We start from the raw sequence: 25,584 nt of genomic DNA, 5'->3' as shown, positions 1-25,584 counted from the left end.
ATTGTGTACATGATGGCAGCTCCACAAACCTCACCCGATTCTATATTCAGCTCTTTTGAAATAAGAACAACTTTTAAAAGGACTGAAAGCTTTCAAATTAATTCAGCAAGATATATTAAACTGTTATTTATATTTTACAGCTACAAGCTTCAAAGACTTATACTCAGGCTATATAGAAAAACATTTCCACTGTTGAGATTTTAGCAATCCCATTCTGAAGTATACGCTTCAAGAGCACAGCAATTGGTTCTTAATTTATTTTATTTATTTCGGTAGCACATTTAAAAATAACTCGAGTTGGCCAAAGTGCTTTCTATTCAAACAACATTTCAACAGCATAAATAACAAAGAACCAAAAACATAAAACACCAAACCAAAAATACATTAAACCACAAGACAACAGTAAAACAAGGTGTAATGCTGACTCAGTCATATGCCTGGGCAAGTAAATGCACCCTAAGACATGATTTAAAATGACCCAATGTAGTTCAGCATCTAATATCCAATGGCACGTTATTCCAGAGGCAGGGTGCAGCAACAGAGAAGGCACAATCCCCTTTGGACTTTAGACGAGATTTGGGGACCTTTAATTAAATAAATAAAAAACTTTTAAACCTATTACAACCTTAAACTGCACTGACCTGCAACTTGGTCCAATCCCAGTCAAAATCCTAGTTTCTGCATTTTGGCAGTTCAGCAGAACAAGAGGAAGCCATAGATACAACGAATTACAGTAATCCAAACTTGAAAATATAAAAGCCTGTATAACCTGCTTCAAATCAAGACAAAAAGGGTTTTATTTTTGCAATGCGCTTAAAATGAAAGAAATGCTGATCAAATTTAAGCTCTGAATATAAGATCACTCCCAGATTCTTTGCTTGCTTATGTACTTTAGAGGCAGGAGGGCCTAGACGATCAAGTATATACGTGGGTGACATAATGGAGCCGAACACTAGGCATTCTGTTTTAGCTTCATTAAGTTATAAAAAATGCTGTGCCATCCATAGTTTAATGTCTCTTAAGCAATTCATCAGGGCATTTAATGCAGATCCATCATATGCCTTCAACAAAAGATACAGTTAAGTGTCATATGCATAACAATGATAAGCAACATCATATTTTCGACAAATAAGGCAGAGTGGTCGCATGTACAAAGAAAACAATATGGGCCCCAGAACTGACCCCTGAGGAACCCCACAAACACAAACTGCAGAATCAGAGAAAATTCCCAATTGTACTAGAGAACTTCTGTCCTTTAAATAAGATATTGAACCATTTGAGGGCATTTCTTAGGATCCCTACCCACTGACTTAAACACTCTAAAAGAATTTCATATTCAACCGTATCAAATGCTGTCGTAAGATCAAGGAGAAGCGGAACAGCACACTTTCCAGCCAGCAATAAATCATTGTTTAATTTTTAAAAGAGCAGACTCTATACTGTGTTTAGACTTAAAAAAACAGACTGAAATTTATAAAAAATATAAATTAAATCAGCTGATGATAAACAGCCTTCTCCAAAATTTTAGATAAAAAAGCCAACTTTGAAATCGGGCGATAGTTACTAAAAACTAAAGGATCAAGTCTAGGCTTTTTAAAAAGAGGTATACAGTAGCCTGCTTTAGACAAGATGGGACTATACCATTTGCTAGAATGCTATTTACAATACACAAAATTCTTCGGCCAACAACATTCAGAACCTGGAGAAGATGAGAAATATATGTAGGACTATTGGTACAAAAAGCACTGTAGTAGTTGGTTGACTACCTTATATAGTGACTGTCTAACTCTAGTAACAATTAAAACCAGTAGCTGCTCTACTCACCACATGCTGACAGGGTTACATGACACTTTCAAAGGGCAACAGTGTGTGTAATTCATTAAACTAAACATATAGCAGATATAGAGAGAATGTGAAGAACATATGAAATAATAAAAGGTCTATGTGAATTTTGTATAGAATATTTTTGTATACAGTGTAGTTTTTGTATAAAGTGAAGAAAATAAATCTCCCTTTCTTCTGCTTTATCTTCCAAGAATCAAATTTAAGAAAATTAAAAGCAGGGTCCACAGAAATATTCTTCCCCTGTGTGCAGACAGCTGAGGAGCTGAGCTCATGTCACAAAACCTGATGCACCACTGGAAGTGAAGCTAAGACCTTTTCAGCTTGTTTAATCTACTCTCCAGATAGCGATTTTACCATCAAGTTTTGCAGAGCCGCTGAGTATGTATCGGTCCTCTGCTGAGAACAGCGTTTGAACAATGTCTTCATGGGCCTCAAGCTCCTTCTCAACTTCCAGGCTCTCAGAGTCCAACACAAAGATCTTCCCCACAACCTTGCTGAGGCCTGACCCACCACTACAACCAACCCAGACCTAGAAAGAGGAGACATTTTTTATAGTTTTTTTTTAAAGATCAACATCCAATGTGCTATAATGCTCTTATTTCATCATGATATATCACACAAATGAGATCACCAAACAAACAAAAAGATAAACTACTGTTTGAAAGTTTGGGGTTGGTAATATTTTTTTTTTAAGTTTTGGAAAGAAGTCTCTTATGCTCACCAAGGCTGCATTTATTTGATACATTTTTATTTTATATTGTGGAATATTATTAGCCTGGAAATCCAGACCTAAATCTAAAAGATTAATGGTCTGGCGTCGACTAATGAAAATCGCCCAGCTCGAGGGGCGGCACCAAGCATGCATTTGAAAATCTCACTGCACGCAATTGGATAACACTACGACCAATCACAACAATAAACCCCACACGCTTACCAGCGGAGCTAAACGGTAGATACTCTTACCGTATCCGGTCGGCAAAACAGCAAAAACGCCCTTCCTGCAAAGGAACGATTCGAGCGCCGTCTTCTGTTCCTGTTTTAGATAAAAAGCCAAGTCTAACTCGTTCATTGTAGCGGCCAAAGCCGTTTCAAACAACTGGTGTTCATCCCATAGCCATCTTGCAATGTTTACTAATGACTTCGACGTCACAGCGCTGTCATCATCTGTTCAGCTCGCCTCTGGCTCGCCTATATCAGATAACCCGATCTGATTGGTGCAGCTCAGATCGAGGGGCATATTTAATGAGCATCATTACTCGACACCAGAGTAACTCGCTGAGCAAATTCAACTTGTGCTCTCGTGAGAACTCTGGATTACCAGGGTAGAATATTATAACACTAATAGGCTGATTTGGTGTTCTGAGCATTATTAATGTTGAAAAAAATCAACATTAATTATCTCTCAAGAAAATTTGCCATGATCTTTTGACATGGTCTTTGTACCATTAAAACATCATACAAGTTTCATAGCTTAAAACGTTCTGCTCAATATTAACACATTTATTTAATCAAGCTCCAAAAACGTCTCGTTTTGATATTGCGGGATCTGTGACGTCACACAGGCAAATACATTTGCAATACCAGTCTCCAGAGCAAGACATCGATGAATACATCATCACACCATAGGCCACGCCACTTAACAGCTGACATTAGCCTACACTGGATGTGAGTGTTGCGATGCATCAAAAGCAAACAGAACCCATTATAATCACTGATACTGTCTACACTGGATGCAGTATACAGATGTGCATTCAGTTTCTGACATTATTCACACACTTGAGTCTGTCGACAACAGGACAAATGGACAAGTGGAAGTGCGTTCGCTTTGACACGTCCAGTTTAAACAGCTCTTTTACGCAAGTAAATGATTTCAAAATGCTTTGTCTGTAAATGAAGGTTTTATATGGATAATGTTGTCAAAACACACTCATGTTGGCGTTGACACTGCATTGACGTTAGCCAATCATAATAGTGGGGTTTTCCCCCCGCATATATATAAATTAGGGGTTTTTTTGTGCAAAAACTTTATTAACATTATAAGTGATCCTCAAGGAACATATTCAAATAAAGTAATTTGATATTTTGTGGAAATTGCGAGGATTCTTTGATGAATAAAACATTGTGTAACATTATAAATGTCTTTTCTCTCACTTTTGATCAATTTAATGCATTCTTGCTGAATAAAAGTATTCACTTCCCTAGTGAAAAATAAATGTACCAAAATGTATTTGAAATACATTTATTTTATGCTAAATCTACTACCCATACATTTATATATTTATGTACTTAATATAAATACTCTACAATTGTACTTTTAGTATACTAAATTGATATACTTAAAGTCTACTAAATTGGAACAACTAATTTTGTGCTTTAGTTACCCGGAAGCATGTTTGTAGTATACTTAGTATGAAATAAAAGTATTTTAAATACATTTTGGTATAGGTTTTTTTCACCAGGGTTCTTTCAAAAACAAAATCTTACTGACCCCAAACTTTTGACCAGTTTTGACCATTATCATATTTAATTCAATTAATTTTAATTGCATAATAGAATAATTAATCTCTTTAAAGATTGTATTTACAATTCCAGTAGGTGGGGAGTATGAGCATGGAAAAGTCATGAAAAAGGTACCATCTACACCTCCAGACTGAGTACCTGCTTCTTTACTCTGATCATACAGGTGACCTCACTGCAATTAGGGAGTGTGACCCGTTTGGGTGGTTTGATGGGGTCAGTGGAGTCCCATATAATAAGCTCTGCTGAGTCTGTAAAACTTGTCCAGATCTGTTGTCTCTAAATAAATATATATATAAAAAAAACACAAAACAAGAGCCTAAGAACATTGGTTACATCTAAGCAAATGATAATTTTATGCCATTCACACCATTTAGTGGCATGGCTGACCTCTCTGATGGTCTGTTTGTGCAAAAGCATGAAATAGCAAAGGGAAACTACTTAACACTAAAACAGCAAAGCTGCAACACATTATATACACAGAGACACCATAAATCCGGCTTTATTAGTATAATAGAATAATAATATAAGGTTTATATCTTAAAACATTCATTCTTCTTTTCTTGATTAAATGAGATAAATCACTATATATATATATATATATATATATATATATATATATATATATATATATAATGCTATATATGTGTTTTAACAGTATAAATGGGTCTTTATACATAAAAATATATATCTGCACGTTTATTTCAGGAAGGGGGATTATTATATTTGGATAAAGCTGATTCTGTGGTGACACAAACCTCCATAAGCAGTGTGACTCTACTGAAGGCACTGGCAGTGGTTTTCATATTGTCTGGGAGGGAAATCTTACGAAGCAGAGCTCCATTTGGGCTCAGCTTCATTACGCAATCTCTGGCACCTTCACAAACAATAAACAAAAGCTACATTGAAATGAAATAATGTATATATTCAGATTAACCTCATTAATGTCAAGCTATCTGTTGCCAGATAACCTCTGAAAAAACTATGACAGGTTTATTTCATGGCCATTTAAACGCTTTTGTCAAATATAATATTTAAAAAATCTATAGTGAGTATTGCAGCTTCTAGCTAACAACATGTATCACTAGGCTGATGACAAACTTACCACACCATAAGGCGTCATTGTAAACTTGAATGGACTGCAGTCTGTCACAGGACAGACGAAACTGCATCTTCACCTTCAGAGAGGGGACGTCCCAAACAATCACAATGCCATCTGCACTACAGGAATACACCTGTGCTTGGCTTGGAGAACACATAAAAATGTATTTATAAAGTAATCTCTATTCTCAACCACAGTTGTCAAATATACAGAAATATATCGCAAACAATGCTGCCGCCTGCTGGTGAGATTACTGTTTTATATATATATATTTTTTTTTTTAGGTAAATACTATCTATCTATAATAAACTAAATTAATTATAATAAATAATAATAATAATTATATTAGATATAATTCAATGTATTTATTTGATTTATATATATATATATATATATATATATATATATATATATATGTGTGTGTGTATAAATAAATGATAACTATACATAAACAAAATGTATTACAATAAATTTAAATAAAAAATATAGTTAAAATGGATATATTAATTAGTATTTATTTCTATTTATTGTATTTCTATTTATCTATTTATTTGTTTAATTATTATCTACATATTTATAGATAATAAACAAACTGTATTACAATAAAATGATATATATATATATATATATATTATAAATTGTATTAATACATTTTGTTTATTATATGTAGATAATTAATTAATAACACACACACATAGTTTATATAGTTTGTATATAAATGTTATTATTATTATTATAATGACATCATTATATTATATGATATAAAATGATATTATTATGATATATTATTCTCACGGACCCAATGAATGAGGTTACATCTAATATTTACCTCAATCTGTTCTCAGGGCTCAGTTTCTCCAAAGCGAAGTCTGTGACCTCTACATGGTGCTCCGTCAGCTGTTTATGACACAACATACTTTGAGCATTGATTATGTAAATGACAGAGTCCTGAGAACCAATCCACACCTGCTCCTGGTCCAATCCCATCATGCAGTTCTGGACACAAAAAAACACTACTGTAAGATTTATACTTTCATCTTTCGATCCATAAGCTACAGTTAGGAGTTCAAGACAATGGAAAACAAAGCTTACACAATTTTCCAATCCACAAAGTGGCATCATATACATTTTACTGTGGCAATAAGAAAACTCTCAGAAAGGACTGTAACTATTAATAAACTGTCAACAGGTAAAAACCCAATCTGTTACTTGAAGATCCCAATATAGAAAAACTGCAGTGTCACTAAATAGAAAAGGACATTTGATATTGCCGTCAATTTGTCTATATTCTTTAATATATTAAATCAAAACTGATTAGCAGCATCTTACCAGTCGAGAATCTCCTAAATTAATGCAGTTTTGCATTAGGGACCAACTGACAGCATTGAACACAACCACTTTGCCACAGCTGAGAGCACACCAGAGCTTAGGGTTTCCATCCACACCACTGTCGCAGAAATTTAACTGGCCTGGAAGGAGTTGAAAAGAGTAATTTAACATTAAACCTTCCACAAACAGTTTGTTCATGTTACTGAAACATAACAAAAAAATGTGCTGCACATTCTCATTTAGGTGTTTACCAAAATCTGGATCCAAAGCAATACACACACACACACACACACACACACACACACACACACACACACACACACACACACACACACACACACACACACACACACACACACACACACACACACACACACACACACACACACACACACACACACACACACACACACACACACACACACACACACACACACACACACACACACACACACACACACACACACACACACACACACACACACAGTTGTAGTCAGAATTAATGACACGCCTGGTAAATATGATCAAAAATGGCTGTAAAAAAAATAAGCCCATTATAAGATTTCTAGCAGAAGTCTTCAGGTTATGATTTTTTATCTGTTGATATTTGATAGAATCCACAATGCCAAAGATGTCCAGGACCTCCAGCAGAAAAATATGCCCACAAAATTAAAGATCAACGGTATATTCATTTGTACACATGGGGTACTTTTTATCCTTGTGTGCACCAAACCCATCTAGCGTGTTTGCTGCCAAAAAGCTATTTTTTTAGTTTAATCGGTTTGTGTTTGTTCCTTTAAATGCAAATGAGCCACTGCTCCCAACACAGAGGGCGGAGCTTCAACAGCTTGCACTCATACAGACATGCACTAAAAATTTCAAAAACGTTTAGCTTTTTATGTTCAAACCGGATTCAGACAATGATGGAGAGACTCAAGAAGAAGTGACAACATGTAGAATGCAACAGGACGTTTCTGAATGTTTAGTTGATGAATTTATGTAGCTTATGTGTAGTTATCTTTTAGTCATTGATTAGCATATTCTGTCTTGATAATCTATAAATCGTGTTCCGGGGGTGGGGTTTATGTAACTGTTAGGGTTGGTGATGCCACTAACCCGGAGGAATGCCGTGTAGTCCCTACCAGCTGTTTGTTGTAGTCCTTAAAAGCGATTTCTTTAAAAGAAAATATCTCCCTTTGCTTTGAACTTTGAGCATTGTAACTTTGCAAATGGTGTTTGTGCTCAAACAGCAACATTACACAATAAATTAAGTTAAAAAAGTGAAATCATAATCAACCAGCCCTTTAATGGGAATATTCTTCAGAGATATTTTACTTGTAAAACAAATTCTAGGAGTGCCAATAATTGTGGCCAACGTGTTTTGGAGAAAAATATTTATTTCATAATGTGATTCCCAAATGTCATGGGGACAGGTTAGACAGGAGGAATATCATTACCACAACGTATATTAAATAACTATTTCATGCATGCATACCTGGGGTGTATAGCAAGACATTGACAGACTGAGGCTTCATCATGTTCTGGGATGGATTGATCTTGTGTTTCAGAGTTTCTGCTGTGGATCTAGGGATTATCATGGGGGCTGTGGGAATGAAGACAAAAGACTTTAATAAAGCTGTCCTGTCTTCATCATATAGATGTTTTTACAGGCACAGAATCAGACACATTATAGATGGAAATGCACCTTCTTGTCGTAGCTTTTCAAAATAGGCCAATTTGGAGGCAGCATAAACGGCCTTCTGTGTCTGTAAACAGCGCACCACTGTATCCATAAGCAGGACGTTGGTCAGTGCCTGCTGCATATACTGGGGGTCCTGATCACAGAAGAGATCAAAGATAACAAAATAAAGTACTTTAAATTGTGCGTGTGTTTTAAAAAATGCCAAAATTGGGAAGGTAAAAGGGGAGGAACAGTTATCTCCTCAAGTAAGGAAAGAGAATTCATTACGCACATTGAACAATTTACACCCAGTGAAGGAAGTGTGTGTGTGTGCATGTTTATCTAAATGGTTGGAAAAGGAAATAAAGTAATAGGGTGTAGGTGTAGCAAAGCGATTGTGAAAATGACATGAAAATGAAAACTGACAGCTATGAATCATCCCTACACATCCTAAACACACCCTGCCCGTTACCATTAAAAACACTAAATGACTGCAAATCCCATTGGTAATTGTTTTCTATATTCTATACTAGGATAAAAAATAAAAATATTTTTTTTTTTTACAAAGTTTTACATGACTAATTTGAATGATTTCAATCTCTAATTCATGGGTTTCATCAGGTCCCTTTCCACAGGTGTATAAAATCAAGCACCTAGATTATGAATGCAGACTGCAAGGGACCGGATGAAATCCATGAATACCGTATGGACTTTTAAAATTTTGGGGTTAGTTAAGATTTTTTTTTAAAGAAAGTAATACTTTTATTCATCAAGGATGCATTAAATGGATTCATGGAAGTGAGAGACTTTGACATTGTTCTTTTGAACCTTATATTCACCAAAGAATCCTGAAAAAAGTGTATCCACAAAAATAATAAGCAGCACAACTGTTTTCAACATTGATAATAATAAGAAATGTTCCTTCAGCACCAACAGAATGATTTCTGAAGTATCATGTGACACTGAAGACTAGAAGACTAATGATGCTGAAAATTTAGCTTTGCCATCACAGGAAATTAATGCTTTTAAATTGTATTAAAATAAAACATCTATTTTAAATTGTAGTAATATTTCACAATTTTTACCGTTTTGACTAATGCATTTTATCAGCATAAGAGACTTCTTTCAAAGACAGATAATTAATACCGGCGCCAAGCCTTTGAAACCTTTGTATGTATATTTAATTCTACTATTAAGTTGGTAAGGAAGGGTAAATGGTTCATTTTGATTTCAAATTTTCTATAATATCTTCTCAGTCTTAGATATTTCACAGCACAGGTGAACTTTACCTTATGGTTGTCTGCCATCATTCTGCCAGCCCACATCTCCTTGATCATCAGGTTCCACAGTTCACTCTCAGATTTTAAATTAGCCTCGAATATATCTTTCCTCAGGCTGTTCTTGATCTTTAGAGATGGGATCCTTAAAATCAGGAATGGAGCAGTGGAGATCTTCACCTCCTGGGTTCACAGGATTCATAAGGTTACCACCACAAACACTAACTTCTCAGTTTAAATAGAATAATCACAGGTATGAACACTAACAAACCTCAATGTCCCTAAACTTGGTGATCTCAAAATATCCAGGTCTGCCAGTGGTCAACAGAAAGAGCCTCTTCTGAGTCATGGCAATTTTACCAACACCATAACTGGTCTTCACAGAGCTGGACAGCTTGTACACCCTCTCATTGTTTTCCAGTTGTTCCAGGACCTCGGCAGGCAAGAGAACCTCCTGTGCTACTGCCTCAGTCTCTTGCCAGAAGGTGTAAAACACTCTGAACATCTCTGGATCAATCTGCTTCTGCCCACCTGAGAAAGCAGAGGGAGAAACTAGATCAGAACACATTTTATAACACAAAAATTTGTTACATAATGTCGCGCTAAATAGCTAATTATTTTTATTTTTATTAAAACTATTAATAAAATTAATATTAATTAAAAAAATCCTAAAAAGACACTTTTTTTTTTTAAAGTATCAGCAATATAATATTGTTCAGTTTGAAAATGTATATTAATGAACATTCATTAATTTGCTATATTTAATGTTTGCTAAACACTAAAAATAAACTTTAAATGAGCATTAGAATATACATATATATATATAATTTTGACCAATACAGATAAATGAAAAAAGTATCTCTATTATCGATGGATAACTGATATGGTACCAATTTATGTGCATCCCTAATGATTTTACACATTAGCCATGTTTCCATCCACATATTTTTAGGCGAATTTTAGGATATCACATAAAAAAAAAAAAACGCTGGATGCAAATGTGAAGATGCGTATACATTGTAAATATAAGGTAATTTTCAGAAAAAAAATTTTTTATCCGATGTGCGAATAAACTACGATGGAAACACAGTTACCGCATACATACGAAGTAACACAGTTACTGCATAAATCCCTCAATGGGAAACAAAACATCTCACATGACTGCCTCAACAGAGGATGTGATTGGATAACTGGACAAACCAGCGGATTAGTTTCAATGCACACCATCTCAAAAGTTGTTCTGAAATGCCTGAGCCAAAGTCTGTTATCAATAATTAATAATTTCTTCACTTTTTTAACTCTAAAATTGATTAAACATTAAAAAGTCAAAAATCTGTTACACTGCTTCACTATCTTATCACTCTTATTTTTATGGTTCTTCTCACACTAATTTCTCACAGCTCGACTCTGAGGCTCTCAAAAGGGAGGTATCAAGTATGAATATCTACCACTTGCTTGCTTGATCCTATTTATTTAAATCTTTCTTTGATGTTTTGTGCCCTACTGTCCTCAGTCTAATAAATGATTCATTGCAGACTGGGGTTACAATTTCTAATGCTGCTGTAACTCCTGTGCCAGAAAAAGAAAACGCTACCTTTGGGCGACTGTAACAATTTCTGCCCCATTTCAAATCTTCTGTTTTTGGCAAAAATACTAGAACGCATTGTTGCCTCTCACTTGTATAACCATCACAACGTTAATAACCTATTCAACCCCTTCAGTCAGTTTTTTTTGTACATTTCTCAGTAATGAAAGGCTGTAGTCAGGGTTGCCAATAATTTGTTGATTGCTTCTGATTCTGGCGCTATTTCCATTCTCATCCTTCATCAAGAAGCAGCTCCGAGATCAACATAGTCAGATCATAGTCTTTTACTTACTCGCCTTGAAAGTGCTGTAGGTGTTTAAAACTGATTTAAATCCTATTTTACTGACCACTCCCAGTTCATTGCCTTGTGTGGTTACCGGTATGAGATCAGTTTGGTATTCACTGGTATTCCTCAGGGCTCAATTTTAGGCCCTTTACTCTTTAATATCTATTTGTCACCATTTGGGCATCTGTTGTGATCGATCGGCCTTCATTATCACTTTTATGCTGATGATACTCAAATCTTTGTACACTCTAAACCTGGTGAAAATCTGTTTGCTTTCTTTCTGATTGGGCTTTCTGAGATCAAGATATGGATGAATAACAATTTTCTCTGTTTGAATATGAAGTTATGGTACTTGGTTCCCCCTACCAACTTTCCAAAGCTGGTTCACTGACTCTGTCTGTTTTCTGTTTTGGAGTGTCAAAGAAAATAAAGGCCTTGTTTACACTGTCAGTGAAATGTGACCCAATTCCGATTTTTCGCTCACTCAGATCAGATGTGTTCTATGACCGTGTAAACAGGAAAAAACGCAAGCATTCGGATATTTCCAGATTGGTTCAGGCCTCATTCATTTGTGGAAATAAATCAGATATAAATTCGATATGTGCCAAAGCGACTGTCATGTAAACAGGCATTTTAAAGCCCAACTAAAGACGTATGTTTTTGACTCGTTGTTTCATATATCGTTTATCTTGTGTCCGGCGCTTTAACAAGCTGCTTTTAAAGGCACTATAGAAAATAAAGTTTATTAATTTCCCAGGAAGTGACGAGTTTTTTCTCTTGAACACATGGGATGGAAACGGTGCTTTCTTCGCGAATGCTTTATGTGGTATTCCAATTTTGCGCACAAGTTAAATTCACACCTTTGGATGCAAACATAGCTAGTGACACACTGCAGCTCAGACTTACCAATAGTGAGAGCGTCAAATAATCTCTGTGTGGTGGCCACGTCCCGCACAATACCCGATTCCTGAGTACATTTCACAAACTCCTCCAACTCCATGTTGGCCTTGGGGAGCTTGAACGTCTTCACGTGATAGTCTGATTCCATATGCACGCTCTTTTCACCGTTCTTTACCTGACAGATGAGCCGATTGAGCTCAGGTCTCCTCTGTGCCTGGACTCTCTCCTCTACTTGCAGAGAGTCAACCAGCATCTTTACCTGCTCTCCTGGAAAAATCTTAATATCTGTTTTGTAAAGGTTCTGAAAGTCACTGAGGGCATCCAAGTGCTTAGAGTTCAGCATGTTGATGAGGCCGCGGAGGTAAAAGTATCTGGCTAGCAGGGAGGAATCATCAGGCGGGCTGGCTGATATGGCTTTGTTCAACAGGTGAATAAGATCTCCGAAGTAATGGCGCACGTTGGGGTAGGTAAAGAGAGGAGGGAAATCTGGGAGCTGGAAGACCTTGACTGGTCTGGCTGGAGTATTCAGAGCTTTTGGGATAAGGGATTTGCAAGGATGATCAGTAACATAAATATACTACGATTATCTAAATGCCATTTTTATTACAAAACTGAGCCGTGCAGATGAATAACACTACTGCAGTTCTCTTACACATTTCAGGAATGATTTTAGTTGGAGACATCTGTCTGAGGACACTCAGCTTTTTCTCATTGTCCAGGTTAGTTAGACTTGTGCTTAGATGTTTAGTTAGTTTAGTCAGATTCTTTTCCTTTGAGAGTCTTCTCCATCTACTGAAGAAATGAATAACAAATTATATTTCATTGAAAATAATTAAATGTTAATATTTTGGAGAAATCTAAAAGATGTAATATAATATTATAAATAATAAAAATAATTTATAGTAATTATATATATATATATATATATATATATATATATATATATTTCTTTGATAAAAAAATAAATAAAATAAATAATATTTTGAAATATTATTACAATTTAAAATAACTGTTTTCTATTTTAATGTATTTTAACATGTATTTTATTCCTAACTGCCATTACTTCAGTCTTCAGTGTCACATTACCCTTTAGAAATATTTCTTATTATCATTGTTGAAAACAGTTGTTTTGCTTTCTATTTTGTGAAAACTGTGATAATTTTTTACACATAATAGAACGTTATATATTATATCGGAGAGATCACAGATTGACTGACTCTGTTCGATTAATGTGAAAAAAATAAATAGAATAGCCTCTAATTATTTTTTCATTAAAAAATTCAGATACAGAATTTTCCTTGAGTGAGGAAATTTGTATAGAAAAGACAATACAGCTTCAACTTACTTTTGGTCATCTCTTCTAATACTACCCTCCATTTGGGTAAATGTATCCATCTTTCCATTCAAACGTTCTTTCAAGAAGGAGAGGAAAATGTGTGTTTCCAAGACCTGCCATGAAGAAAAATCCATCAGTTGTACGGTTTGGTTCTATTTCTGAAGGTTGAAGACCAGATATATTATTAACTGGAAAGTCACTTTTTTATAAAATGGTTGGTCCTCTGGCTCCCTGGTCTTGAGAAACTCATCAGTGTTAAAAACTCTGTGTTCATAACTTAGGTAATCACTGACATCTCTGGGAAAATAAGCACAATAATTTTTTCAATTAGATTCAAATTCAGTTAGTTCAAATTCAGTTCAGTTCATGATCTCACTGACCTAAACATGTTAACAATGAGCTCCAGGGTGATGTTTTGTATTTCCACATTGAGTCTGTGTTGCCAACGTCTTCTCTGCATCCGAAACTCATTAAGATCTCCACAGATGCTCTGATGAACCACTTCCAGGTCATAGTGTAATTGAAGACCTTTCCTTCTGCATGAAGACCCAGCAAAACAATTACAAACCTGGCAAATACATAACGGGACCTGGTCTCGCCAGCTTGGTCTGATAATGTGAGATTATCAATATATTGTATATTTTGATTACTCCAATAGAATAAAGACTCTTAGGAAGACTTAGTAAGACTGAATTTAATGGTTAAATGTTCTTACCGACTCTTGAAACTTTGAGCAGCTGCCTTTGGAGTGTCTGGGACGTCAACGCAATGACAGCGAGAGCAGGACACAGTTCCCTCATCAATATTGATCAGAATTAGGTCATCAGCTTCCTGATAAATGGACAGTGATTTCACAGATCACAAATCACAAAAGTTGACAGGCATTTGATATAAGTAAAATCCACTGTCATGAATTTCTCAATATATAAAGGTTGGCTAGGAACAGTTTTATAGAGATAAATAAATCAAATCATAAAAAATAACCCCAAAACATCTAATTTGAACTAAAGACGACTTAAATTTAGGCAAAATATGTATCTTGTATTTGGTAATAAAATATGGTAATCCCAAAACTGCAAGGGAAAAACATATTCCTAAAATATAAAGACATTTATAAATTATTAATTATATTGTGTGATAATAGACATGCAACTGCTTTTAAATCAAATAATTTGTCAGGGTGCCAGTTTGGGGTGCGTTTCCTAAAAGCATCTTTGGTCAGCTAGGGTCGTAAGTTCCCTCATTATCATCATAGTTCAATGAGTCGGTGTTTCCCGAAACCATAGATCTCCGTTCCCGAACCTTCATCATAGCGTCCCTGTGCTGCCAAGGGCTATACCGGACATTGCACACCATCACGCTCCCAGCATCTGACCAGCTCTCAATAAAGAGATATTTTTATTTGCAATTGAATCTTCTGGTTTTCATTACACTCCAGGCAAATGGCATCCTGCTCTCAAAGGTGTAAACTCAATGCAAATTCCCATTGTTAGCAAATGTTTCCAAGTAATTCAACTTCTGTCCCCAGTACGTCTCATGTTTACATTTGATTTGTAACTCAAATTAGCCCGTGATGCTGAGAGTAGCAAAAACTCTCAGCATCATGTATTTTCTAAAGTCAGGTTCGCATCTTTTCTCTTTATTCCAGAGCATTTGATGTTTTGTATTTATTATCTTTGAACTGATTATGAAATTGGCATGATACATTTACCTGACATAATAAATTGTAACATTTGATTTATTCCGACTGACTCTGAAATTGTTTTCCCAAGTAGATTAAACGGATTCGTATGTTCCCGCAAGTTTTGCGTCAGATTAGTGACGACTAATATTTGGCATAAATTCAAGTGTACTTGGTTTGCAAAGACAAGAAGTGAATTTAGGGCAGCAAAAGTGCTGCTTGACCAAAATCTGGGTGTGTCTTACCTCAGTTTTAATTTAATGTTACTTTAGATAAGTGTACGTGGGAAACCACGGCATGGCCAATCCAAAGCTATTATAAGAGAAGTAATGTTGGTCAGCTTATATCTGTAAGAGTGGCCATACCTCGTTAAGTTAAATTCAAGTGTATGCAATTCCATGGGGGCTATACCAAAGAATCTTTGATTATGTAAATGTGAATGTGACCGATCTCAGATATATAGCAATTACCTCTGTTTGATGACTAAAACTGATGAGCTTGTGAACGTGAGACCCGCTTTAAATAGAAGACGTGAGGAATAATCAAACATTCGCTCACTTTTAATGATGCTCAGATATCATTAAAATCTTTTTCATTTATGGAGTCAGATGAAATAATGAGGTAATACATATGAGAAAATGTATTTCATTTAATCTTGATGTGTTGCGTAAAAGAAAAGACAGTAACGCGCAGAGACCTTCACCCGTCTTAGCGGAAACCCCCATTTGGACCATTATACGGGCTTACAGAAGCATAGTGTCATGTTTGCAAAACAAGTTAGTTTCTTCTTGTAAAATAAGTTATTACTCCACCACCTGTGTGACATCCTTAACCAATGTGGTTGAATAACAAATTTGCGACAATACGGTTTTGAGAAACGGCCATGACAAGCTAGTTGATTTCTTCAATGATGCATCATACTATGGTGCTATGGTAGCAGCGAGTCATGTCATTGTAAAGAAAACGCACCCAGTCAGCTCAAGGTTTGTTTGTCTTGTGTCTTGTGACACCTGGTGTTTGTGTTGTCATACCTTGCCCCTATGTTACCTTATCTCATTGAGCTCCCATCTGGTTAGTACAGTTTTTGTTTTTTTAGCTTTTTATTTTCCTCCCCTGCTCTCCTGACTGCTTTGGCTGCCAGATCCCATCATTCCCTTTAGGATCTTCCCTGTCCGCCAGCCCCAAGATTCTAACTTATACCACTGCCAGGTCCCTACCTCTACTCTCCATGTTCACTCTCTCTCCCTCCCCTGACATTGCCACTCTACATCCCCAGGTGTTCATAAGTGAGCTCACCTATCTTGTTGTCATTGTACTGTTTTCCCCCAGTGTCGCTGTTTGGAACTGCTCAGGACAAATTATATTTCCCTTCTCCGATGCCTCGTAGAAGTCCCTCGTACCTGGCTGGAATCCTTCCTGTTCCCCCTTCTGACTGTGGCCTCTCTATTCCTCCCTGTGTTCCTGAACTTGTATGCCTTTGATATTCAAATAATCACTTATTCCCGCAACTGATTCCTCCTCTTGTTCCTCCTCATCCTGACTATCTATCGATCGGGCAAGGAAGATCCAAAGGGAGCAGGAAGGGTGCAACAGGAATGACGGGATCCGGTGTTATACCACATTCAAACGAATTATGTGACCCTAGTAGGTGCCGTATTGATCTTATCAGACCTACTCCTAATCCCAAACCTAATCCTAACTCTACCATCACTACAGCGCCTACAAGGGTCACAGAATTCGCCACTACACCGGCAGCCAAAGCAGAAGAAAAGTGGAGGGGGGGGGGGGGGGGGGGGGGGGGAAACAAAAAAACTAAACTAACCAGAGCTAAAAAAAACAAGGCTAGAAGAACAGGAAAAAACAAAACAAAATGAAGAAATAACCAAATCTAAAAAACTTCAGATAAATGACAGGATCCGAAATTGCCCCCTATACCCTCAAATAGGGCTTTATTTGAGGGGACATACAGTACATTTGTAGTGGTGTCCGAAACCATAGTGGACGTTATTGAGTGCACTCATTCTATCCCACATTGCACTGCAATAACGAGTGTACAACCGATGTACGCTCAACGGCTGTCTGAATTCGCTCATTCCTTTTCATTCACTCCAAGTGAACAGTATTAGTGGACTAACCTAGGGAATAGTGAATAAGGGTTTAGCGGGCGGTTTCGGATTCAGTCTAGACTAAAGCTACAGCAAGAAGAACAAGATTAAGGTAAACACAGATGAGGCCCAGGTAAACTCAGAGATGCAGATTCGATTCGGCACAGGATAGAAAACAAGAGGGGAATAAAAATGGTGACAAACGAACTAAAACAGGAGCTAGCCATTAGGAGATAAGGTAACAGGGGCGAAGTAACAATAGACAGAGCACCTGGCATGACAACACAAACACCAGGCACCAGCCATGTGGTCCAAATATAGAAAGGAAACAAGACAAACAAACCCTGAGACTGGCACCCTGACATATAGATAGATAGATTTCATAAGAAAAAAGTCTTATAATAATAAAAGTGAATTATTTAATTTTGAAAAATTATTTAATTTCAGTTGCATGTCTAATATCATGACAAATATTTTACATACAATATTATTACTTATTTATAAATGTCTTTATAGTTTAGGAATATGTTTATCTATATGTTTATCGATCGATTGATAATTCTATCTATTCTATTTTTAATGTATTTTCTTATACTCTAAATTTTCACAGTCCCTCTAGCACCCCTTTGCGGACTCCAGTTTAAAAAAGCCTGAACTAAAAAACAGCTAAATGAGTTGATAGGGAACATTTCTTAGACTTTACCATGGCAACTTCCTTATAGTGGCTGATGTGGCATCCCATGAGGAAGGCAGTCGGAGCCATAACGAAGTCAAGCATCTGTTGGGACAGTACGGGCACCAGTGGGTGCTGCCAGCGTAAGGGCCGAATATACAGCATGAAACACTCAGCGATCAGGGTCAGTTTGGACCAGTCGGAGGAAAAGAACACCATACGCTGCTCTGTGAGTATACTGGCTATGATCTACATGGGAACAGAAACATGCAAATTTATTCCCATTTGATGTGGACCAAGATTTTCAATATCATTTTTGTTTAATCAAAAAAGTTTTTGTTTTTTTCTCTCAAATATTTGCATCTAAAATTGACTGATAGCCAATCAGTCAATTTTAGATGCAAATAGGCAAATAGATAACACTTTCCTTGTTAGAAGTTTGAATGAACACACACACACAGTGTTCATTCAAACCGCTAACAAGGAAACTATCCATTTATTGTTGTTTCCATATTTAGAATCAGCCTTTATACCTGCAGCAGCTCTCTGGACTTGAAGCAGAGGAACGGAAGATGCAGGTCCAGGTCAATGACAGGATGATTTTGATCTTTTTTGGATGGAAGGACAATGGTCAGAGGTCGCAAGGTGAACATCTGAAAAGAAAAATTATATTATATATTATATTATATATTCACATGTAACCACACATCTTCTAGTGGCATTACAGTTTTATTAAGCTCTCTGAATTTGCTAAACATTAGATGCCTAAAATAAACCCACGACATGCAGCTGACCAGGAGGTGGAACTGGGATCAGAGACAGTTTAGCAGAGAACTCTTTCACTTGCTCTTCAATATCAGTCATTTGGCAGATTTTGAGCTGCCCTAAGAGGCTGCGGATGGGAGAGTGAAAAATCAGGTCATGAGGGAAAAATCAGCATAGACAACTGCAGAAACAACTTTGACATTTGCAGGTTTATTTCTATGAAAAGTGTGACATTATGGTGGTATCAAACTGGCAAACTAAGTACAGCATGAAGGCAGAATGCAGTTTATGATGTACCAATGCCCATCTAACACTGCTGACAAGCCTGTTGTTACACAGAATATTCTCAACTGTCTCCCAAATATTTTCTTTTTTTTCCAATACATGTGAATAATCTTGAATCTTGGCCATACCTGGACAGACAGTCCTTGAGAGTATTGTAATATGGGTGTTTTGAGATAACACATATCGCATAAGCAGTGTAGAGTTGTGGAGACTTGTATGAGGACCGGTGTCCATTCTGATGAAGTATCCCTTCCTGTATAACAGAGTTTAACCTTTATAAAAAGGTGGCTTTGAGACCAACTAACAAACATTACACATATACTGTAACTCGGATGCCAAACCATCAATGTCCAAACAGTAATGAATTTTAAAGTCCCCCTGTAGTCAACAACTTTATCCCTTATACATATTTAAATGTTTTTTCCTGTGAAAAAAAATCTTCATGCCTTAAAATAGCTTGAATGTAACTCTACACCCTTGCCTCATTTAGTATACATGGATCCATGAATATGCAAATAATGCAAACATTAAAAACTTGATTTTCACCACAGGGGGACTTTAATAAAAACTAGAGCTACTTCCAGTTACCATGTCAAAATAATTCAGGACACACTCATAAACAGCAGGTTATCTGTCAATAGACAACCATAATGATAGGTTTTCAAGGTAATAAGAATCTGACCTGTATTGATTTATAGTACTGGAGAACTACTCCATGAGACTGGTTTCCAAACACATCAGTGAAGACTAGGAAGTGAAACTTTTCCACCTTTTGTTCCCGAGTTACCTGAAGCCCTCCTGATTTAGAAGAAAGAAATGAATGTTAGTGTAATCTAATCATTCTAAACTAATGTTAACGCTAGTCTGCACTGAACTATTTAACATTTACAGCGTGTATTCTTCTTTATATTGCTGTCTGTGTGCTGACCTTTGCCCCCTTCTACAGAGATTTTATACTATTAATACAGAATTTAGTTTCACCTGGAAAGCAAAGATGAGGCAGAGCCACCAGATCCAGGTCTTTGGGAACACTGACATCCTCTGTGATTTCATCCTTGGGGTTTCCAGTGTTAATAACGGGCCTATCCGTTTTCTTAATGAAGGAGCGTCGTAGTGGAGTACAGCTGAAATTTCCCACAGCCGGTTCAGTGACGCTATCTTTGGGCACAAACGGAGGAGCACAGACCTGTATGACCTCAGGATCGAGCCGAGGTAGAGGACTTCCATCCTCCTGCAGCAAAGACTGGTCACGTGCAGAAAAACAGAGGACATTTACACATAAAATCACATGGTGCATGGTGATTCTCCATGGTGATTTTAAAGGTGTATCCATTGCCCATGATTCATTTGTTCTAATACCCAAATGTCCAATATTTTACTGAAATAAAGTTAGTATTTGAGCATTTGTGTTCTATATAGAGCCTCATTGAATCTTTTTTTCTTCTTCTTTTTTTTCAGAGTGTACAATGGCACCTTTTACAAAGTAAGTGAATTTTTTAAAAATAGCTATTTCCCATATATACAATAATAAAACTAAACGGTAAGAATTAACCTGAAAATGAAACGAAAAGTTGCACCACAGTCACGAATTCCATCACATTATATGTTACAGCCCTGTGCCTGTTTCATCATGTCTCGTGAACAATGTTTTCTGTGTCTTTAGCAAGAGATCTATCTAGTTTGTCTAGGGCAGGGATGGGCAACTTCGGTCCTGGAGGGCCACTGTCCTACAGAGTTTCGCTTCAACCCTAATCAAACACACCTGAACAAGCTAATCAAGGTCCTCAGGATTACTAGAAAATTACAGGCAGGTGATTTTTTCAGGGTTGGAGCTAAACTCTGTAGGACAGTGGCCCTCCAGGACCGAAGTTGCCCACCCCTGGTCTAGGGCACCTATATGCCCCTTTTCACAAGAAGTAAAATAAGTCTCTGATGTCCCCAGTGTGTGTATGTGAAGTTTTATCTCAAATTACCCAACAGATAACCAACAGATAATTTTAACAGCATGTTTAAATTGTCACTTTTTTGGGCTCAGAAAAACGCGCCGTTTAGTGTGTATCCCTTTACATGCAAATGAGCGCAGCCTCACGAGCTCGCGCTCAGTGCCAGGACAATCTCATCTCACGGAATGATAATATTAAAACAGAAACTCTCAGAAGCGGTGTTCATTGTGACCTGGAGTCGGGCAATAATGCCTACAGAGTCAGAGAATATATGCTGTATGGAGACAGAACACGTATAGTTTAGTTTAATTACGGTTATGACGTATTTACCATCTGCTTTTATCCACTATTAACTCAAGCCTGCTGTAGCGGACCCGTCCGAATGATGACCAAATATATACTGATGATGAGTGTAATGAAGTTTATTGTACATCACACGATGAAAAGATGAAGCATTAGTTTTACTCCAGAAAATCACTGTAAGAGCTGAATAAACACAGTATAAGAAGTGCGCATTAAAGTCTTATCCATAAACTCTCTCTCTGTCCCTTTCATTATCATCAAAACACAAATTACAAAACACTCGTTACAACTGAACTAACAGTAAACAAATATACACACACCTTTTCAGGGGGTGCTTAATAAACTGGTAAACTTTATATCCGTAAAACAACTCGATGAGATGTGAAGTGTGCGCTCTCACTTTCAGTTTTGCCGTGATCAGTAACGTAGGCATATCGCTCCGGAGACTGATCACGAAAAGTTTGGTACAGATCCATCCTCGAGTAACAACGAGAGTAAATGAAGAAGACTGCTATGTTCATTCTTACATCCAAAAACAAAACACATCAATCGCTAAGTAGACATTCTTGTCTACAGCTGCTCCAGTGTCGAAACAATGTTGGACTGTGTACAGCTCTCACTTTCACTCAGGGCGGGTCTATGCTAATACGGCAGTGTCAGTCAACAGTCGTGGGAGGGGCTTGTGCAAAAGTACGTCACATTGCCCCCAATCTGAGAAAGGCTTGTTCTGAGACAATCTGCTTATGATTTATGGGAATTTTTAAAAAAGCACTGGTTGGATTTTTTCATTATATGAAAAGCCATGTAAAAGTGAGTTTTGCAATAATAGGTGCCCTTTAAGGCGAGGCCTTGCATTTCATAATACAAAAGACTCAGATCACACAGCAGGGTTGGGGAGTAACGGAATAGGTAATGGTGTTATGTAATAAGGATACAAAAATATGGTAGGCCCAAAGGTAGCCTAATTCGTTACAATTATGTCAAAAACCAAAGTAGCCTAATCAGATTACAGAGCCCCTAAAGCAGGGTTTCTCAAACTCGGTCCTGGAGGGCCACTGTCCTGCACAGTTCAGCTCCAACCCTGATCAAACACACCTGAGCAAGCTAATCAATGTCTTCAGGATCACTAGAAACTCACAGCTAGGTGTGTTTGATCAGGGTTGGCGCTAAACTGTGCAGGACAGTGGCCCTCCAGGACCGAGTTTGAGTAACCCTGCCCTAAAGGGACCTTTGCAAAATTAAAAATATAAAGACTTTCACGTGCTCATGAGAAACGTATCTATCGAGAAACTATTCCGTGAGCACGAGGTGTATATGACATTCTTCTTTCAGACTAATACAATCGTAGTTATATTAATAAATGTCCTGGCTCTTCCAAGCTTTATAATGGCAGTGGATTGCCACCAACAGATTGAAGCTCAAAAAAGTTATTTTTTTAACCAGGGGGTTAATAAAGTGAGCTTTCCTGTAGCTCAAACAGTAGAGCGGGTCATGGGTTCGATACCCACGGAAAGCAAGAACTGATAAGAATGTAAATGTGTAGTGTGTACCCTGAAATCCAATGTAAGTCGCTTTGGATAAAAGCATCTGCCAAATGCATAAATGTAAATAAAGGCCTTCTGAAGCAAAACAATGAATTGTGTAAGAAAAATATTAATATTTAAAACTTTATAAAGTAAAATAACAAGCTTCCAGCCAAACGAACATACAGATTCCACTTAAGTGTAAAGCACAACTTATGCGAGTAATGCGACGTACTGCTGATATTTACGCTACGCCATCAGACGCACTGCGCTCCTTTCCGACGTCGTAAGTTGTGCAAGTTGCACATTAGACGTAAGCAGACTGTGTATGGCCGGAAGCTAGAATTTTACTTTGTAACGTGTTAAATATGAATATTTTTCTTACACAAACTCATCGCTTCACTTCAGAAGGCCTTTATTAACCCCCCAGAGCCGTGTGAAGTTCGTTTATGATGGATGGATGCACTTTTTTGAGCTTCAATCTGTTGGTTGCAATTCACTGCCATTATCAAGCTTGGAAGAGCCACGACATTTATTAATATAACTCCAATTGTATTCGTCTGAAAGAAGAAAGTCATATACACCTAGGATGGCTTGAGCATGGGTAAATCATGGGGTAATTTTCATTCTAAAGTCAACTACTCCTTTAATAACGTAATAGCTTTCTAAGAATATACACAAGCTTACCAAAATTATTCTTATAAGAATGTTTTCCAACAAAATAAAGGAAATATTAACTTGTTTAAAGCGTAATTTTTTTCGCCAGGCACTAATTTGCAGACTCTTAATAAGCCGCTCAGTTGAGGGTTCCACTTGTTTGAGCAGCAATGGAGGCAAAACAGATCTGACTTTGAAGAAATACAAAAGTAATCAGATTACATTATTTTTATATTGTGGTAGATTAAGTTACGGAATACTTTTTTATGAAGTAGCCTAATTTGTAACTGTAACAGATTACATGTTTAAGGTAACCCTCTCAACTCTCTTATTCTACCTGGGACAGCTCCTTCAGTTTATCATTTGAAGGTCCAACAACGACACATGCTTCCAGTAATCCTATAGGCAGACCGTCTGCCATTGAGAATCAAAAGGATTGTCACTCCTCATAAGATCTGCAATACACACACAGAGAGAGAGAGAAAGAGAGAGAGAGAAAATACACATTCACTTCCATGCTAATTGAAATCTGAAAGTAGCACATTTTTGCTTAACACTCAACCGTAGAATGTGGTAACCTATAAAGATACATACATTAACATCTTACACAAATCCCATAAATCAGGGATAACACAACATCAACCAAACAAGCAACTACAGGCAACTTCTAACTCAGATAACATTTTCAAAGACCACACCAATGATGCCAGGCATGGTTGTGGAAATAGAAGAAAGTTATTACACACCCTGGAAAACAGATGTGTATCATAATCGAATTTTCCTGCTCTGGAAGTTCCTGGGTTAAATTAGAAATTATTTTAATAATAAATAAAGTAGCCTACGTATTAAAATGTAGCTATTTTAAACACACACTCAATCCACAATTGAAACAACATGCAACACTTCATATAATTAGTCACTGCTCCCTCCCCTCCTCTTCATAGGTTTATTAACAAAAAAATGTCCTACTTCAAGAGGTATTTAAGCTAATAGGAATAGCTGCAAAAGTGTTCACATAGACGGATAGCTGTTCTCTATGAACATCTAAATAGCCAAATCTTAGTTAGCGAAAACGTAAAAAAAAATCATCATCGTGTATTCTACCCATACATTTTTTTAATGTTTGCTGTATAAGATAAGAATGCACGCACCTTTGTCGATCATCGGTATTCCGAAAGTGAAATTACGCACCGGGACAGTTGGGAATGAACGGGACACACTAAACACCTTCCAGCAAGCGGAGTACATGATCTGCGCATGCGCTCTACCGTCAACAGGTAGGCTACGTTGTTCTCAATGGCCAGGTGCTACCATTATGGTGAGGCAAACCTGATTATATTTGGAGAGCAATTATCTGACATAAAAATAGCTAGTTTTAAACACATCAAATATCCGTAAACAGACACAACTCTTAGAATTGTGACACCCATAAATAACTTATCAAGAGCTGTTGATTAAACTGCTCATAATACAGTTTAGCGGCCAGAACATTATCTTCTGAAGGTTAATCTTCTCTTTTCACTGACTATTTGCAGAAATAATAATAAAAATGTTTCTAGCACAATTTATTTATTTATTTTACCTTATTCATTCATGAAATACGACTGACATCGATGGATGAGAGCAAATTACGTTTTAAATGAATTAACTCGGTAAATACACGTGGGATTTATGGAACATTTTTTTTTGCAGAAATCGCTCACTGTAACTTCACGGTAATCGAGTTTTTGTTAAAAGCGAATTAACTTTTTCCTGAAATATGTAAGCCGTATATGTAATTATGTGTCACCC

The 25,584-nt window shown here is 36.8% G+C and overlaps 1 protein-coding gene across 3 annotated transcripts; it reads right to left on the bottom strand.

Moving 5' to 3' along the window:
* Nucleotides 1-243: 243 nt before the first annotated feature.
* On the bottom strand, nt 244-25,558 carry dennd3b (DENN/MADD domain containing 3b). 3 transcript variants are annotated; one of them, XM_082149560.1, is made up of 24 exons: nt 24,945-25,558; nt 24,131-24,248; nt 20,349-20,610; nt 20,050-20,165; nt 19,496-19,620; nt 19,098-19,209; nt 18,851-18,970; nt 18,348-18,566; nt 14,574-14,689; nt 14,239-14,394; nt 14,059-14,155; nt 13,868-13,971; nt 13,175-13,314; nt 12,529-13,053; nt 10,023-10,282; nt 9,764-9,934; nt 8,499-8,628; nt 8,289-8,396; nt 6,794-6,933; nt 6,294-6,460; nt 5,468-5,607; nt 5,121-5,239; nt 4,504-4,641; nt 244-2,374 (listed from the first exon to the last, which is right to left on the bottom strand). In XM_082149560.1, exons 2-24 carry the CDS (start codon nt 24,212-24,214, stop codon nt 2,171-2,173), a joined length of 3,753 nt encoding a protein of 1,250 aa, XP_082005686.1. In that variant the 5' UTR covers nt 24,215-24,248; nt 24,945-25,558; the 3' UTR covers nt 244-2,170. The 3 variants fall into 3 exon arrangements, 2 of the variants coding, with proteins under 2 accessions (XP_082005686.1, XP_082005687.1); XR_014200606.1 differs by having other exon boundaries at nt 2,251-2,374; nt 4,430-4,641; XM_082149561.1 differs by lacking the exons at nt 244-2,374; nt 4,504-4,641 and having other exon boundaries at nt 5,133-5,261.
* Nucleotides 25,559-25,584: the final 26 nt, after the last annotated feature.

The sequence above is a fragment of the Leuciscus leuciscus genome, assembly GCF_965113295.1.
Source record: "Leuciscus leuciscus genome assembly, chromosome: 20".
NCBI lineage: Eukaryota > Metazoa > Chordata > Actinopteri > Cypriniformes > Leuciscidae > Leuciscus > Leuciscus leuciscus.
Note: the sequence above shows the minus strand (reverse complement) of the source record. Positions and strands in the feature narration are given on the sequence as shown.